The following is a 14329-nucleotide window of genomic DNA, read 5'->3' as shown; positions in this document are numbered from 1 at the left end:
GGACGGCCGGCGGGCGGGCAGGGCGCCAGGCCCCGGGCTCACCTCGCCCTGTAGGTCGATGGTCGGGTTGCAGTTGGTGAAGTCCTCCCAGAGCAGCAGTGTGTCCTCATTCTCTTCCCACGTCAGGCTGTCACAGTCGTCGTCAAAGTCAAAGGTCTCGCGCCTGGGGGAGGGCACCGGAGGGCAGGGGTGAAGGGAGGCCAGGCTCCAGAGGCCGGGGTGCGGGAGAGGGAGGTGCCGCCCCCATGGGGATGTTCCTGCAAGGCATTCCCCAGACAGACGGGGCGCCGGCCAAAGGGGTCACGCACCTTTTCCGTCTCTTTTAAAATGCAGAAAGTATTTATGTATTATTTGATCAACTTAAAACATATGTGTGTGTGTGTGTGTGTGTGTATATATATATTTTTTTATCTTGATGTTTATTTTTGAGACAGGGAGAAGTAGCGTGAATAGGCAAGGGGCAGAGAGAGAGGGAGACACAGAATCCGAGGCAAGCTCCAGGCTCTGAGCTGTCAGCACAAAGCCCGACCCGGACCTTGAACCCACCAACCGCAAGATCCTGACCTGAGCTGACGTGAGACGCTCAACCACCTGAGCCACCCAGGCGCCCTTGTGACTGTTTTCACTCAGGTACCAGCTCATTTCTTGAGACCCTACTTTGCAAGAGGTGATTTATATCATCTTCTCTACAATTCGGAAAAGGTTGCTGTTGTTCCCATTTTACAGATGAGGAACCTACAGCTCAGAAAGAATAACTCGCTCGTCCAAAGTCACGGTGCTGGCCCATAACAGAAACCGGGGCTAAAAACCAGATGTTTCCCACAGCTTTTTCCTCCCCAGTAAAAACCATTGTGTGTGGGGCACGGGCCGGGCCGCTACGCCTGTATTAAACTGCATTTCATTCCATCCTCACAACATTCCTATGAGACCTGCATGATTATTATTCCTATTTTACAGATGAGAACATTCAAGGTTGCAGGGATTAGGGGGGCTTCTGGACCAACACATGCTGGACACCGGGTTTGCGTTCAAAGCCTGAGTAATTTCAGGGCCTCCCTATTCACCGGGGCTAGAAGTAGGGTAACAGACCACACGGGCTTGCCTGGGACTGAGGGGTTTCTGGAGGTGCCCTGGTTTCTGGAGGGGACCCTAAAAATCAGATGGGAAGGCTGATGTCTGCAGGGGTTAAATCACTTGATCCATCGAATCAGCCACAGAGGAGAGGAGAACGTGAGTCCCAGGGCTCTCCTTCAACTCCTCCTTGGGTCCTCCAGGCACTGCTCCCTATTTTCCCAGAGGATCAGGCTGGGGGCCACTGGGCTTAGGCCCAAGAACTTCCGGTTAAAAACTACCTAGAGCACCCCCTGGAGCCAGGTTCCCCAGCAAAAGGCAGTTCCTGCTGGATCCTGCAGGTGGCTCCGTAGGCCCAGGGACCAGGGCCCACAGCGGGCACCAGAGCTGTATGGAAGGCGCTGCTGGCCTGGACTAGCTCCAGATGAGCCCCCTGGGGTCCACGGGCCCTGCAACGCATACTCGACTGCTGACTTCACTTCCTTTCTAGTGGCTGGGATCTAAAGGAACCCCTGGCTGAGTAATGGGGAGCCGGAAAGGATGGGAAGATGGGCAAGAGAGAGGGGTCAGAAGATCGGGAGGGCGGGGCTCGGGAGCTGGCCTGGGTGCAGAGGAAGTAGCAAATTCCTCCCCTGCTCCTTGGTCTGAAGCCCAAGCAACAGATTTTGATCAAAACAAAACAGCCCTGACACGGGCGCATTATTCAAAGACTTCGGTGGAACTGACCGGAGGGCAGCCTCCGGCTTGGGTCTCGGCCCAGCCCCTAGCCAGCGGGCAGGGACACTTCGGTGGGAGGGGGGCCAGGGCCCTGCTGAGGGTGGGGTCAGCATGGCCTTGGACAGAACCGAAAGGGTGGAGAGACGATCAGAGGATTTTTTTTTTAACCCAGGCAACTTTACAACTGATAAATCTAACCGGATACTGAACCTAGTTCAGACCTGTCAACACCAAGACACCCGATTTTATATTGGAACCTCCTTTATCCACACAGTCATGCTTCTGCTGGAGCCCCCAGACCCAGCTCTGGGGACCGTCCCTTTCAGCTCACCCCATTCCTAGGCAGTCTAATTATCCCCTGGCGACTTTCTGAAAATGCAGACAATTTCTCCAGAGAAGCCCCTTAATTCACCCAAATGAACCCAGCTTGGGTCTGTGGGGCGGACAGTGCCCGGCACAACATTCAGAAAAACTGGATCCAACCAAGAGTTCTCTTCCAAAGCCTTTCCCGTCACCAAAAGATGAGAATACGACATTTGGAGGGGACATCAAAAGATGAAGTCAGAAGTCCAGGAGTCTCTTTGTCACCCTCAAAGAGCAACCCCCCAAAACACAGCCCCACCTCAGTTCTGTTTCAAGAAAAGCCTGTTTCAATGACAAGTAAACGGAAGGGTCAGATGAGCCCATCCCGGGTCGGTTCTGACTGCTGCCTCCCTAAGAGTCACCTGGCTCAGCCGCAAAGGGACCGGGGCAGGGATGGTGTTAGAAGGAGGGCAGAGGGAGACTTTTCTCCGAGCACAAAGACAGCTAGCTGGGGACAAAGCAAGAGTCAGGGACCCAGCTCTGTTCCAACTCCTGGCATGCCCCTCTCGTATCCTCAGTTTCCCCGTCCGTACGTGAAGGGGCTGCGCTGAGGGACCCTTGGACTCTGTAATGCTAAGCCAGCCCCAGAGCTTCTCAGGAAGCCGGAACTGAGTACGATGTCAGAGGCAACCGCTGAAGGCACGTGCCCTCTCTGGAGGGGTTCTGTGGGGTTCTGTGATCGCTCATGAGAGCCATGAGCTCGAACGTCATCCTGCCATTTTTTACCCAGAGTCCTGGGGAAAAGCGAGTTCTCAGGGCTCGGGCACCCAACGGCAAGGAGCCCCAGAGAAGCGGCAGGCAAGAGCAGGCCTGTGGGGCAGGAGGAGATGTGGGCCCCGGAGACCCTGTCCCAGCCCAGCCCTTTGACTCCAGGCCCATAGGCGAGTCACCCAATGCCTGCAGCTGCACCCTCCTCTCCCCTCCCCCTCCCCAACTTAGGGCACTACATGAATCGGAGTTAAAGATGGATCTGGATCGAGAACACGGCACTGGACAGGCCAAGGCCACAACGTCTCCCTGCCCTGGGCGACTGCACCCAGTAAGGGTCTAGGAAACCAGCTTCCCCCAGGGGAGGGGAGGGCGGCCCTGATGGGAAGTATTCGCCAATTCACACCAGGGCAGCTAGTAAGCTCCTTTTCTGTGCCGTCACTGAGCGTGGAGTGGACAGATGTGTGTGCAATCTGTTTCCACAAGCTGGTACGAGCCGGCTCCGGCCTCTCAGGAACCACAGCCGGCCCCGGACTCTGCCACGAACCCACGGCTTCCCACAGGTATGGGCCCGACTCTGAATCTCAGCTCCGCCACATTACCAGTAGGGTGGTCTTGGCCAAGTGGCTTCCCTTCTCTGAGTGTCAGTTTCCTTGTGTACAAGACGGGGAACAGTAACCCACCTCTTCGGTCGACTGGAGTCACCGAAGCCACATTTGTGAATCACCTTGCAGACAGAGGCTGCTCACTGGGTCGGGAGCCCACCCCCAGCCAACATGGGGGGCCCTGCTGCGTGGATCGCCTTGGCTACCACACCCCAAGGATGGCGGTGGGAGTGGAAGGCTTGATCAGACAGCACCACCACTACTATGTGGCCTCTTCTGAAACCGTGAAACTCCCCAAATTGGAACCGTTGAAGATAAACTCTTTCAGAACACCATGCGGGCCAAACAAAACATGTCTGCAGGCTACTTTCCGCCCAGGGCCACCAGTTTGCCACCCCTGTCCCAGCGGTGTGGGGAAACTGGAGAGGAGCCCCGGGGGGGTAGGGCAGTGGAGATACTCACAGCTGGTTAAACATGCGTTTCATCTCGTCCGTGATGTTCATGGAGCCGACCTCGTCGTCCGAGAACCGGTTTGTCACCTCCCCGTCCTGCTCGGAGATGTCATCGTCGGAAGGCACCTTACGCTCTTTCTTTTTGGGGACCACCTGACCCAGAAGGGAAGAGATCGAGGTAAGTGGGAGGCTCTGCTGAGATGGGCTGGGAAGGGAGCCGGCACCCCCGGGATGGATGGAGCGTGGCTGGGGAAGCCACTGCTGGGAAGGAGCGGAGCTAGCTATTCTAGGCAGCAGGCGGCGTTAGCAAGGAGAGCGAGGCAGGAGGCATGCAGGACGGAGGGCCGAAGGCCTGACCCTGCCCTCCCCTGGGGGGTGGGCCAGCCCAGCTCGGCCCTTCACCAGAGCGGCAACCCCATGATCTGGGCAGAGGAGTGGGCCAGACCAGGGCACAGAGTCACCTGGGATGCGTCAGAGCCAGCCAGAGAGATGGAGAACCCTTCACAGAGGCCCGGAGGGCCCCATGCTTCAGAGCCCTCCTGCTCACATGCAAAGGTAACGGGCAGGCAGCCCAAGGTTCACTAAGCTTCCTCCACTCCGAGCGGACAAGACACGAGCAAACCAAACAAAGCCTGGAATGGTCGCCCCGGCTTCCCAGCAGAGGGGCAGCAAGGAGGCGGACGAGCCCAGATTTCCCCGCTACATCCAGAGTCACACACTTAAAGCGACGACACACACCGTATTGCCCTGGGCTCAAGCAAAAAGCCAAACTACAACCCAAAATTCAAGAAGCAGCCTTTGGAGAATGACGCATGGCCTTTGGGCAACTGGACTAGCCCCCGAGCCCTCCCTAGAGGACAGCCCACCAGTGCTAACTGCCCCCGTGCCTGCCATCTCTCGGGACACACACTTGCTCACTGACGGCTGGGGGTGGGGACTGACAGAGACTCTTCAGTGGAAACGGAAAATAGAGACGAAAAGCTCCTCTCGGGAATTCTTAGGCTCATCTGCCAGGGCTCAGGTCGGCTTACCCAGGGCTCCCACAGCCTGGCCAGGGCTCTCAACCTGGCAATGGCACCCGTGGAGCTGTGGACCAAGCCCTGGGGGGTCAGAAGACCTGAGATCCGGTCCCAGCTCTTCCTTTCCGTCCCTGTGCCTGTCGCATGCCCCACACCCCCCCGACGGGCGAGTGGCCTCCTCAGCCACAGGATGAAGCAGCCAGCCTCGACGATGCAGCCTGACAACCCTACAAGTCCCTGATGCTACCTCGTCCTGGGGAGGCCAGACGGGCGGGTAAATGCTACCTCTGGGGGAAGGGGAGTGGGCAGGACTTGAGGAGAATAGGGCCTGGCTGCACAGGGTGGAGGCCAGGCCCTCTGGGAGCGGGGCGTGGTGGCTGGTGAGCAGGGTGGCCCTAGTCACCTGGAAGATCTTGGACACGTCTTCCGAGTTCCGCTGCTGCGCGACATCGCACAGCTTGGCCGTGATATCGATTCGACGGCAGATGTCCATGTCCACCTTCATGGCCTTTTCTTGGATCTTTGTGTCCAGGTCTGTCATGGGCTGCAGGGAGGACAGCAGGGGGGTTACATGAGCGAGGGCTGGAGCAAGCATGGGGGGCGGGGAGTCGCTCCCAGGCTCCTGGGGGTGGGCAGAGGGGCTCACGGGCCCTGGAGCTTCTCCTGGGCGTGGAGGGTGGGGCCAGCGCTGCTCAGGTTGGGGGAGGGGTGGCGGAGGGGGGTCGTAGGAGCTAAAGGCTTTGGCGCCAGGAGACAATGTGAGACCATGTTTGGCGGCCTCCCTAAGGGCTGCTGGAAGGCATCCCCTTAAGGGACACTGTGCGACTGTTTATTTTGTTAGAGCAAAGAAAAAAGAAAGACAGCCTCCACCGTTGAAAGACTTCCCTTCTCTCCCACCCCGCGTGCCCACCTGTCCCCCCCCACAGAGGGGCCGGCCGAGTGGCGCGCTCTCCCCAGGACTCCCCCCACGGCTGACAGTGGGGCATCGCCTAAGATGAGGGGGGTCCCGCAGGACCCCAGTGAGGGGAAGCTGGACGGCCTCCACCTGCAGCCCCCAGAGCCTCCTTCCAGGCACAGCCAGCTCCACACCTCGCAGGACCAGAAGCCACACCAGGCTGAGTCACCAGCGATTGGGCTCCTTCCCCTTTCTGGCGGCCCTCCCTACGTGCGGCCCGCTGCTTGAAGGTGGCAGGAAACCCAGGTCCCCAGAAGGAAGGAGGCCTTTGTTGCTGACAGCTCCCTGCACCCACAGTCACTCAGAAAGGTCCCAGTCGTCAAAAGGATGCACACGCTGGCCTTCCCCCAACTTTACAAAGCAACCCTGCTGCAGGCCGCTGGCCTGGGGAGCCTCTCAGGTTGGCATGGGCCAGACCGGGGGCCTCCCAGAAGAAGCCACTGGGCCCTCCGCTGGGACCAGACAGCGAGGCCCGCGGCCACCACCCGCCCTCAACGTGGGGAGCTGGGACGCGTCAGGGCAAACACAAACAGACCGTCAGAGGAGCCCAGGGGAGGGCGGGATGGGTTAAGCAGCAGATTAATGCATCTCTACTCAGACCAAGGGAAGCAGAAGTCGGGGGGGTGGGGGGGGCTGGTCTCCAATGCATCCGACATCCTCACGGGGCAAACGCAGCCAGCCAGGACTCTAACTAGAAGCCGAGCTCTGGAGCCTCGGAGTGAATAAAGCGTTTTGCATGATGGGTGTGTGGGGGGTGTCATGACGCCTGCGATGGCGGCCGGCGGCACTTACGTCACTCATGAGCCCCTTAAACACCACCAGCTCAGCCTTGAGCCGCTCGATCTTCTCGTTCATCTCCTCCTGGATGGCTTCGGCCTCCTGTGCCGCCTATGGACGACAGAGACGGGGATGGGCTCAGGGGGCATCCTGAGGGCTCGGAGGGGCTGGGCGCCTGGGTCTGCAGCCCTGGACGCCTTATGTCCAACCGGGCCAGGCGCCTGCGAGCCAGGAAACGGGTGCCGAGGACCTCACGCCAGCCCGGTTTCCCTCTGAGCCCAGCTCACTGCAGGGCACCACTCAGCTTAAAATAAAATGCTTCTCAAAGAAATAGTTAATGTATGGAAAAATTGGTAGATTTTAAATTGGCAGATATTAGGAAGAAAAGAGGAGGTTAATATAACAAATGATCCCAATAGGTGAAAAGATGAGGTCGGTCCGTGTGAAATTGCCAGTGGTGACCATCAGCATCTCAAAGATGGCGGTGTCATATGCATTAACCTAATCAAATGTATACATCTAGGGCACATGTGTTTGCACAGAAAAGGCCAGAAGGCTGCATGGCAGTTTATCAACTATGCAGGGGAAGAGCTGGAGGGGAGTTTCATTTTCTTCTTGTACTTCTCTGAATTTTCCAAATATGTGACCATGACCATGTTTGTAAACAAAAAGATTCCTGTTATAAAAGAACGGGGGGCACACATTCCATCCTTTTCCTTCTTGACATTACCTTATTCTCTCTCTTACCAGATCAGCGCTTTAAATATCAGAAAGCAATTTTTTAAAATGTCTGAAAGAACTTTTCGTTGCCTTCTCTTCGGGTCGCTATTCAAAGGCCAAGAAGGTGAAGTTTGCTGCCCAGGGAACCCAGCAGGTGGGTAAGAAGCAGAGCCACAGACACAGAGCCAGAACCGCAAGGGAATGTTCTCAGCCGGTGACACGGCCCCCCTACCCCCCGCCCTCTCCAAGGCATTCCGCCCCAAGTCAGTTCCCTTAAGCTGGGGGCTGGGCAGTTCAAAAGACATCCAGTCCTGGGGCGCCTGGGTGGCTCAGTCGGTTAAGCATCCGACTCCACTTCAGCTCAGGTCATGATCTCACTGTTTGTGAGATCGAGCCCCATGTCAGGCTCTGCGCTGACAGCATTGAGCCTGCTTGGGATTCTCTCTCTCCATCCCTCTATGTCCCTCCCTGACTAGTGCCCTCTCTCTCTCAAAATAAATAAATAAGCACTAAAAAAAAAAGAGACAGAGAGACCATCCAATCCTGAGTTCAGGTGGGGAGAACGTGGGAAGAGTTACTGGACCCACGTCACCCAGCAAGCAGGAGTCGGTGCTGGGACTTAGACCCAGGCTTCCCGACTCCTGTCCCCGCGCTTTTCTGCAACACTGCCAGTCCCTTCCTAGGTCCGAAGAAGGGGACAAGGATAGGCCCGGTGCCTCCATCTAGAGAGCCCGAGGCAGCAGGAGGCAGCACAGAGCAAGGGCTGAGCCAGGAATGGCCTCGGGCTTTGCCCCACCAAGCCGGTGCCCCTCGACCACATGGTTCCCACGAGCCTCTCCCGGTCGGGACCTCTGAGGGCGCTCACCTCCTGCAGCGTGTCCACCATGGTCTGGAGGTTCATGCGCTTGGCGAGTTCTTCCTCCCATCTGCAAGAGCCAAGAAGGACAGGCGGTCAGAAGGTGGCCTCCCCGGGCCAGTCCAGCCCTCAGACACAATGCAGCACCCACCCAGGAGCTCCCAGTCTAGAGATTGGGGGGGACAGCCAGGTTGACCCATAACCATAATACCAGGCGGACCACCCTCTCCCCTTCACACACGCTGTAAAGTGCCGTGCAAATGTTCCTGCTATTGCTTCACGGGAGCCGGGCCGTAGCCAGCACCCTAGGGGCTCTTTGCACCCGCCAGAAAGAAACTTTTATTGTGCTCATCATCGCCATCTCAGAGTCAGGTCCCGCAGCGACCTTCATCGGCAGAGAAATCTCCTACACCACTATTACCCTGAGCTCACAGATACGGAAACTGAGGCCCAGAGAGTTTAAATGTCTTACCCAGAGACGCTCAGCTAGCTAGTGGGCGGGGCTGGAACTCAAACCCGCGTCTGCTTGATTACATTAAAACAAAACCAATAAATATAGCTCTCACTTATTCAGCGCATATTATGTGACAGGCCTTGTTCCAGGGCTTTCTGTGTTTTGTCTCACTCGGCCACACGCTGGTGAAAGCCAGACGGGAAAGAAGAAAGGGCACACAGGGGCTCCCAGCGTCCCCCCAACATTAACTGGAGGTCAAATAGGGTGTTACTAGTTGTCACCGTGACGATCCTTGAGCTCACCTGAACTGAGTGCTCACTCGGTACCAGGCACGGTCCTACATGACATGATGCGGTCCTCTTAACAACCCTCCAGCACAGGCGCACCGTTACCCCATGTTACAGACGGAGAAAGCAAGGTGCAGTCAGGTGCCCAAGGTCAGGGTGAGGACAGGCGAAGCCAGGACTCTGACCCAGGCTGGAGGCTCCCGACTGAGTACTTGCAACACTGCCAGGCCCCCCATAGACGTAGGACCCATGGGAGCCCTACGCGGGCTCCCCACCCAGCCCCCTCCCTCCCCAGAGGAAGCCTGGGGAGGTCTCCTCCCTCCCTCCTGGGACAGGAGATGCGCTTGTCTCTTTCCTCACCCTAGGGCCGCCTCCCTACATGGCCTCAGAGCAGGCAAGTCTGGAAGCCTTTTAGGATGCTGTCGGGGCCAGCTAAAAATAGGCCAGAGGGGAGGAATGGAGGAAGGGTAGGTTACGTCACTGGCTTTTGGAAACAAGAGAAAACGGATACTGTTTGCACACACAGAGGAAAATTCCTCCTCTCCCCCACACGCTCCCCTTCTCCCTTGCTCCCTCTGGCCTTTACCAGCCCTCCCTGGTGTTGGCAGGCAGGCCTGGATCTGCCAGGGGCTGCCAGGTCCAGAACCTGGCGGGCAGTGGGACCGGGGCTTGGGGCTCCTGCCAGGGAGGGAGGGCACAGAGGAAGTGAAGGATCGAACCCAGGCCAGACCGTCTCACTGAACGGCCCCCCCTTACCCCGTACACATTAGGAATCCGAGGCCCACGGCATACAGGGAGTTTGTCCAAGGTCACCCGGTATGTCAGGGGCAAGGCCGGGAGTCCAGCCCCGGGCCCCCGAGGGAGACAGGAATCCCAGGCGGGGAGAGGTTCACAGGCTGCCCTCAGCCTGCCCGGCAGCACGGGGCTCCTGAAGCTCCTCTCAAGGGAGGCCAAGGCCCAGGACACGGGTCCCAGCTGAATCATCTCTCCTGGCCACGCGGCTCTGAGGGGGACAGGGGACTCAATTCCAAGACTAGCAGAGCAGGTGCGAGGAAGGGCTGCACCCTGCCTTCCGCAAGCCGGCCTCGCTATTGCACGTTGCAGCAGGAGCATCAGAGAAGGGGGCAGCGAGGGGTGCAGATGTGGGCGCCCAGGGGCACCTCACCCCAGCACACGCACTTCCCAGACAGGCTCCTGGAGATGCGGCCCCGCCCCTCTCACTTTTCTCTCCAGCAACCTCTGGAGGACGGAAGTGCCAGAGGGGTTAACAGACTCATTGCAGAGAGAGGGAAAATGAGGCCCAGAGAAGGAAAGGGATTTGCCCCAAGTTGACCCAGAGAAAGGAATCACAAGCCAGGTCTCTGGAGCACCCACCACGGATGGGCCGGCACCATCTGCGCCCGCACGCTGAGCTCAGTGCCTCCTCCACGGCTCGTTGGCTTTCGTGTGAATTACTATTAACCTGCCCGGGTGGAGAATCTTCCCCACATCCATTCTGTGGATGCAAGAGGTGCAATTCAGAGAGGCGAGGGAACTTGTCTAAGGTCACACAGCTGGTCAGCAGGGAGGGGATTCAAGCCTGGCCCGTGCTCCAGAGCAGCAAGAACCATGCTGTGATGTGCACAGGAATGACACGGGGACCTTGCTGGGACTCGGCAGGTCTGGGGCGGGGCAGACACCTGACATTCCTGCACACAGCGCCTGGAGCGGCCCCACACCTCACTGGGGTTTCTAAGCTGTCCCCCGACATGGGTGCCCTTGCACACATGACTTCGCGGGCCTTCTCATCTCCAAAGCAGGCCTGGGTGGGCAGGCAGAGGGCCTGCTCCCAGAAGACCCCGCGTGTCCACGGCAGCTGGCATGACGGACCAAATCCGCTGCCCGCACCGCCCCACCTCCCAGCCGCCGTGGGAAAACCTGGCTCTGCGGGCACCAACGTTGACGGTGCAGAAAAGCTTTGCCCTTCAGCCGCTCTGCCTGATGGGGGTGGAAGGACGCCCGTGATGTGCTTCTTAAGGGGCCCCAGGCACCCCGTGTTCTCTGCCGCTCAGCCCAGGAGCGAGCATGCAGCTTAACGAAACATGGGTCAAGTTTTTTTTTAAGTTGTGGCCTCTGAACTGCCCACACCTCTGTCCCAGGGCGTGGTCTCCAACACCCCCCCCCCACTCCCCTGACCTGGATCTGCCCATAGGAATAAGGTGTCAGCAGGAGAGTGTTTCAGGCAGAGGCACCCGCATTGGCAAAGATGGGCAGGAGGGAGGCCAGGGAGTAGCCACCGCCATTGGGACAGGGACACACCTGCTACGGGTCAGGGGTCGGTCAATATCGAGTCTTTGAAGCCTTTGCCCTCCCGGCTGTCACGCCTGGCCCATCGCCGAGCACAGGTGCTCATGTGGTAGACTAAAAAGCTACAGAGAAACCTCTCCCCATTTTACAGGTGGGGAAAATGAAGGTCCAGGGCACAGAGATAACTCCAGCCAGGGGGATGGCGGCCTGCATCGCTTAGAACCACACTGCCCACCCTGGCCCAGCGGCTCATAAAACTTCCAGCTTCTCAGGGCGCCTGGGTGGCTTAGTCGGTTAAGCGTCCGACTTTCGCTTAGGTCATGATCTTGCGGTTCGTGGGTTCGAGCCCCACGTCGGGCTCTGTGCTGACTGCCAGCTCAGAGCCTGGAGCCTGTTTCAGTCTGTGTCTCCCTCTCTCTCTGACCCTCCCCTGCTCACGCTGTCTCTCTCTCTCTCTCTCTCCTAGAAATAAATAAAAATATTAAAAAATAAAAAAACTTCCAGCTTCTCTTTCTTCAAGTGTTGGGTAAGAGAAGGGAGAGGAGGGACATTTGTTGGTCACCATCTAGGTGCTGTTCACCTAGTCAGGCATTCCTATACAAGTAAAATAGAAAATACCACCTAACCTTCCCCCCACATACAGTCCCCATTCTGCAGGTGAGGAAACAGAGGCTCAGAGGCAGCTCGATTCCCCTGTCCCTCCCTGTCCCTCCTCTTCCTCTGTCAGCTGTGTCACACGCCATCTCTTTCCCAGGCCTCTGCTGACACCAGGTGGGTGCCTCCTTCGAGGGGGCCGGGTCTCAGGACCCTGGCCTCCCCGGACGCCTGGCCGTGGGACCTCATCACGTATGGCTCTGACCCAGAGAGCCAGCCACCATGCCGGGGACCTCCGGAGAAAGTGTCAGGGCCCGGCCCTGGCCCCAGCTGTGCCCCAATCACACAGGGTGGACCCCCCGCCGGGTGGTCTCACCTCCCCACCTGCAGACACCCTTCGACAGCAGTCTCCGAGGCCGGCTCCGCCGCGGGCTCCAACGTTCCCAGCAGCCTCCGCAGCAGGCAGGGCCGACAATGACGGAGGAGGAGGAGGAAGAACACTAACAGAGCAGCTACGACAGACCGAGTGCACACGGGGGGCCGCCACCCTTCTCAGGAGCTTCACACGCACGGCCTCACTTAAACAAGCCTCCCGCTAAGCTCTAGGCGCAGCCATCATCTCCGTGTTACTGAGGCAGAAGCTCGAGTCCAAGACCAGTACCCAAGATCGCGCGGCTAGGAAAGTGGGGTCGTTTCTACTTCACACCTCTACTCCGAGAATCTCCGAAAGTAAAAGGCGGAAGGGGACCAGACTTCACTCAGTCCAAACCTCTGAGGGTGCAGAGAAGGAAACTGAGGCCCGGGTCACACAGGGAGCTGAAGGCAGACTGCCCTGCGCTCCCTTAGCTCAGGCCCCAGCTCGCAGGGACCGGGAGGCCGAGGGACGTGAGCCTGAACCCGGGCCCCGCCTCCCCCAGCACCCGCCTCCATCCCTCAGAGCCGCGTGTCTCCACCTGGACGCGAATGCAGCCCCAGCACAAGCCGGGGCCGCTCAGGAGGAACCACTCGGTTCCCACCCTCTCCGGTGGTCATGTGAGCAGCCCCCAGCTCGCCGGGGGCGGGACCTCAGGGCGCGCCTCCGGGCCCCACCCCTGTAGCCTCCTGTCCCCGGCCACTCAGCTCCTCCAGTCCCTCCCACTGCCTGAAGCCTTGAACTGAAAGAGAAACCAAGCCCCCAGCCAGGAAGGGGCTGGCGCATGGCACCCCTGGAGACCCCTGAGCCCGGCACGACGCACAGCACGGCACGTGGACGGGGCGGCGGACAAGGGCAGCGGCGGCCCTACGGGGCCTCCGTGCCGACGCAGAGGACAATGCAAACCGCGAAGTGCACAGACCAGGACCCCGACGTGTGTGCGGGCAGAAGGCGAAGCCCCCAGCACCCGTCTCACTAGTCTTGGCACCCTGTGCCCTGGCCTCATGGGGCACGAGGAGAGATGGCAGAGATGCCTGTTCTAGGTGGGAAGAGAGGCCAAGAGGAGGGGCGCCATCATCTCATACAAGTCACCAGAGCAGTCGGGTCTGAGGCACTGCTTGCAGTTACCACTCCTGCACCCAGAGCTGCACTCCTGCACCCAGAGCCCACCCATGCTTGGTCAGGAGCCAAACGGTTGCATGGATTTGTTGGAGGGAGGGAGGGAAGGAGGGATGAACGGATGGAAGGAGGGAGGGAAGGAGGGAGGAATGGGTGGACGGATGGATGGAGAGGGAAGGAGGAAGGGAAGGAGGGATGAACGGAGGGAGGGAGGGAGGAAAGGAGGGAGGGAGGGATGAATGGATGGAGGGAGGGAGGGAGGGATGGAGGGAGGAATGGGTGGACGGACGGACGGATGGATGGATGGAGGGGAAAGGAGGGAGGGAAGGAGGGATGGACTGAGGGAGGGAGGGAAGGAGGGAGGAATGGGTGGAGGGATGGATGGAGAGGGAAGGAGGGAGGGAGGGAGGGAGGGATGAATCCGAGCTGTGATCACTCCCCAGCCCTCCTGCTCTCCCCTCCCGCCTGGACCATCTTACGCCTGCACCACCCCAGCCTAGGGGCTCCCAGGAGCAGAGTCCCTGGCACTGCCCTCTGCTCAGCTCTGTCCACTCCTGGGAGAGGAAGGCCAGGGGGAGGGGCCGCCGGGGCAGGAAGGGGGCAGGGAGAAGGAGAAAGCTTCCCGCTCGCACTTCCCACTGCCCTGGGGGCTGAAGAGGGGAGGCACGGGCACCAGGACAAAGAGGGCAGGGAGAGGAAATGACAGCACCACCTCAGCAGAAGGGGAACGTGCGCGAGGCCAGCGGCCAGGACCCGCGGGGGCAGCGCCGCCCCCTGCCCCAGCCGTCTCCCTGCATTCCGGAGGGGCCACAACCACAGGATGGAGGAGAAGTCTGGAGGGCCGCTNATGGATGGATGGATGGATGGAGAGGGAAGGAGGAAGGGAAGGAGGGATGAACGGATGGAGGGAGGGAGGAAAGGAGGGAGGGAGGGA

General features: G+C 59.2%; 1 protein-coding gene across 1 annotated transcript in view; it reads right to left on the bottom strand.

Moving 5' to 3' along the window:
• IFFO2 (intermediate filament family orphan 2) overlaps positions 1–14329 on the bottom strand; it is a 44237-nt gene that overhangs the window by 3389 nt on the left and 26519 nt on the right. The window contains exons 3-7 of the mRNA XM_077775557.1: positions 8253–8313; positions 6683–6778; positions 5339–5479; positions 3927–4069; positions 43–163 (exon numbers count right to left, since the gene is read on the bottom strand). Of these exons, the coding sequence (XP_077631683.1) occupies positions 43–163; positions 3927–4069; positions 5339–5479; positions 6683–6778; positions 8253–8313 (562 nt within the window). The remainder of the gene's footprint in view (positions 1–42; positions 164–3926; positions 4070–5338; positions 5480–6682; positions 6779–8252; positions 8314–14329) is intronic.

Source organism: Crocuta crocuta, unplaced genomic scaffold (assembly GCF_008692635.1).
Source record: "Crocuta crocuta isolate KB4526 unplaced genomic scaffold, BGI_CrCroc_1.0 scaffold127, whole genome shotgun sequence".
Lineage (NCBI taxonomy): Eukaryota > Metazoa > Chordata > Mammalia > Carnivora > Hyaenidae > Crocuta > Crocuta crocuta.
Note: the sequence above shows the minus strand (reverse complement) of the source record. Positions and strands in the feature narration are given on the sequence as shown.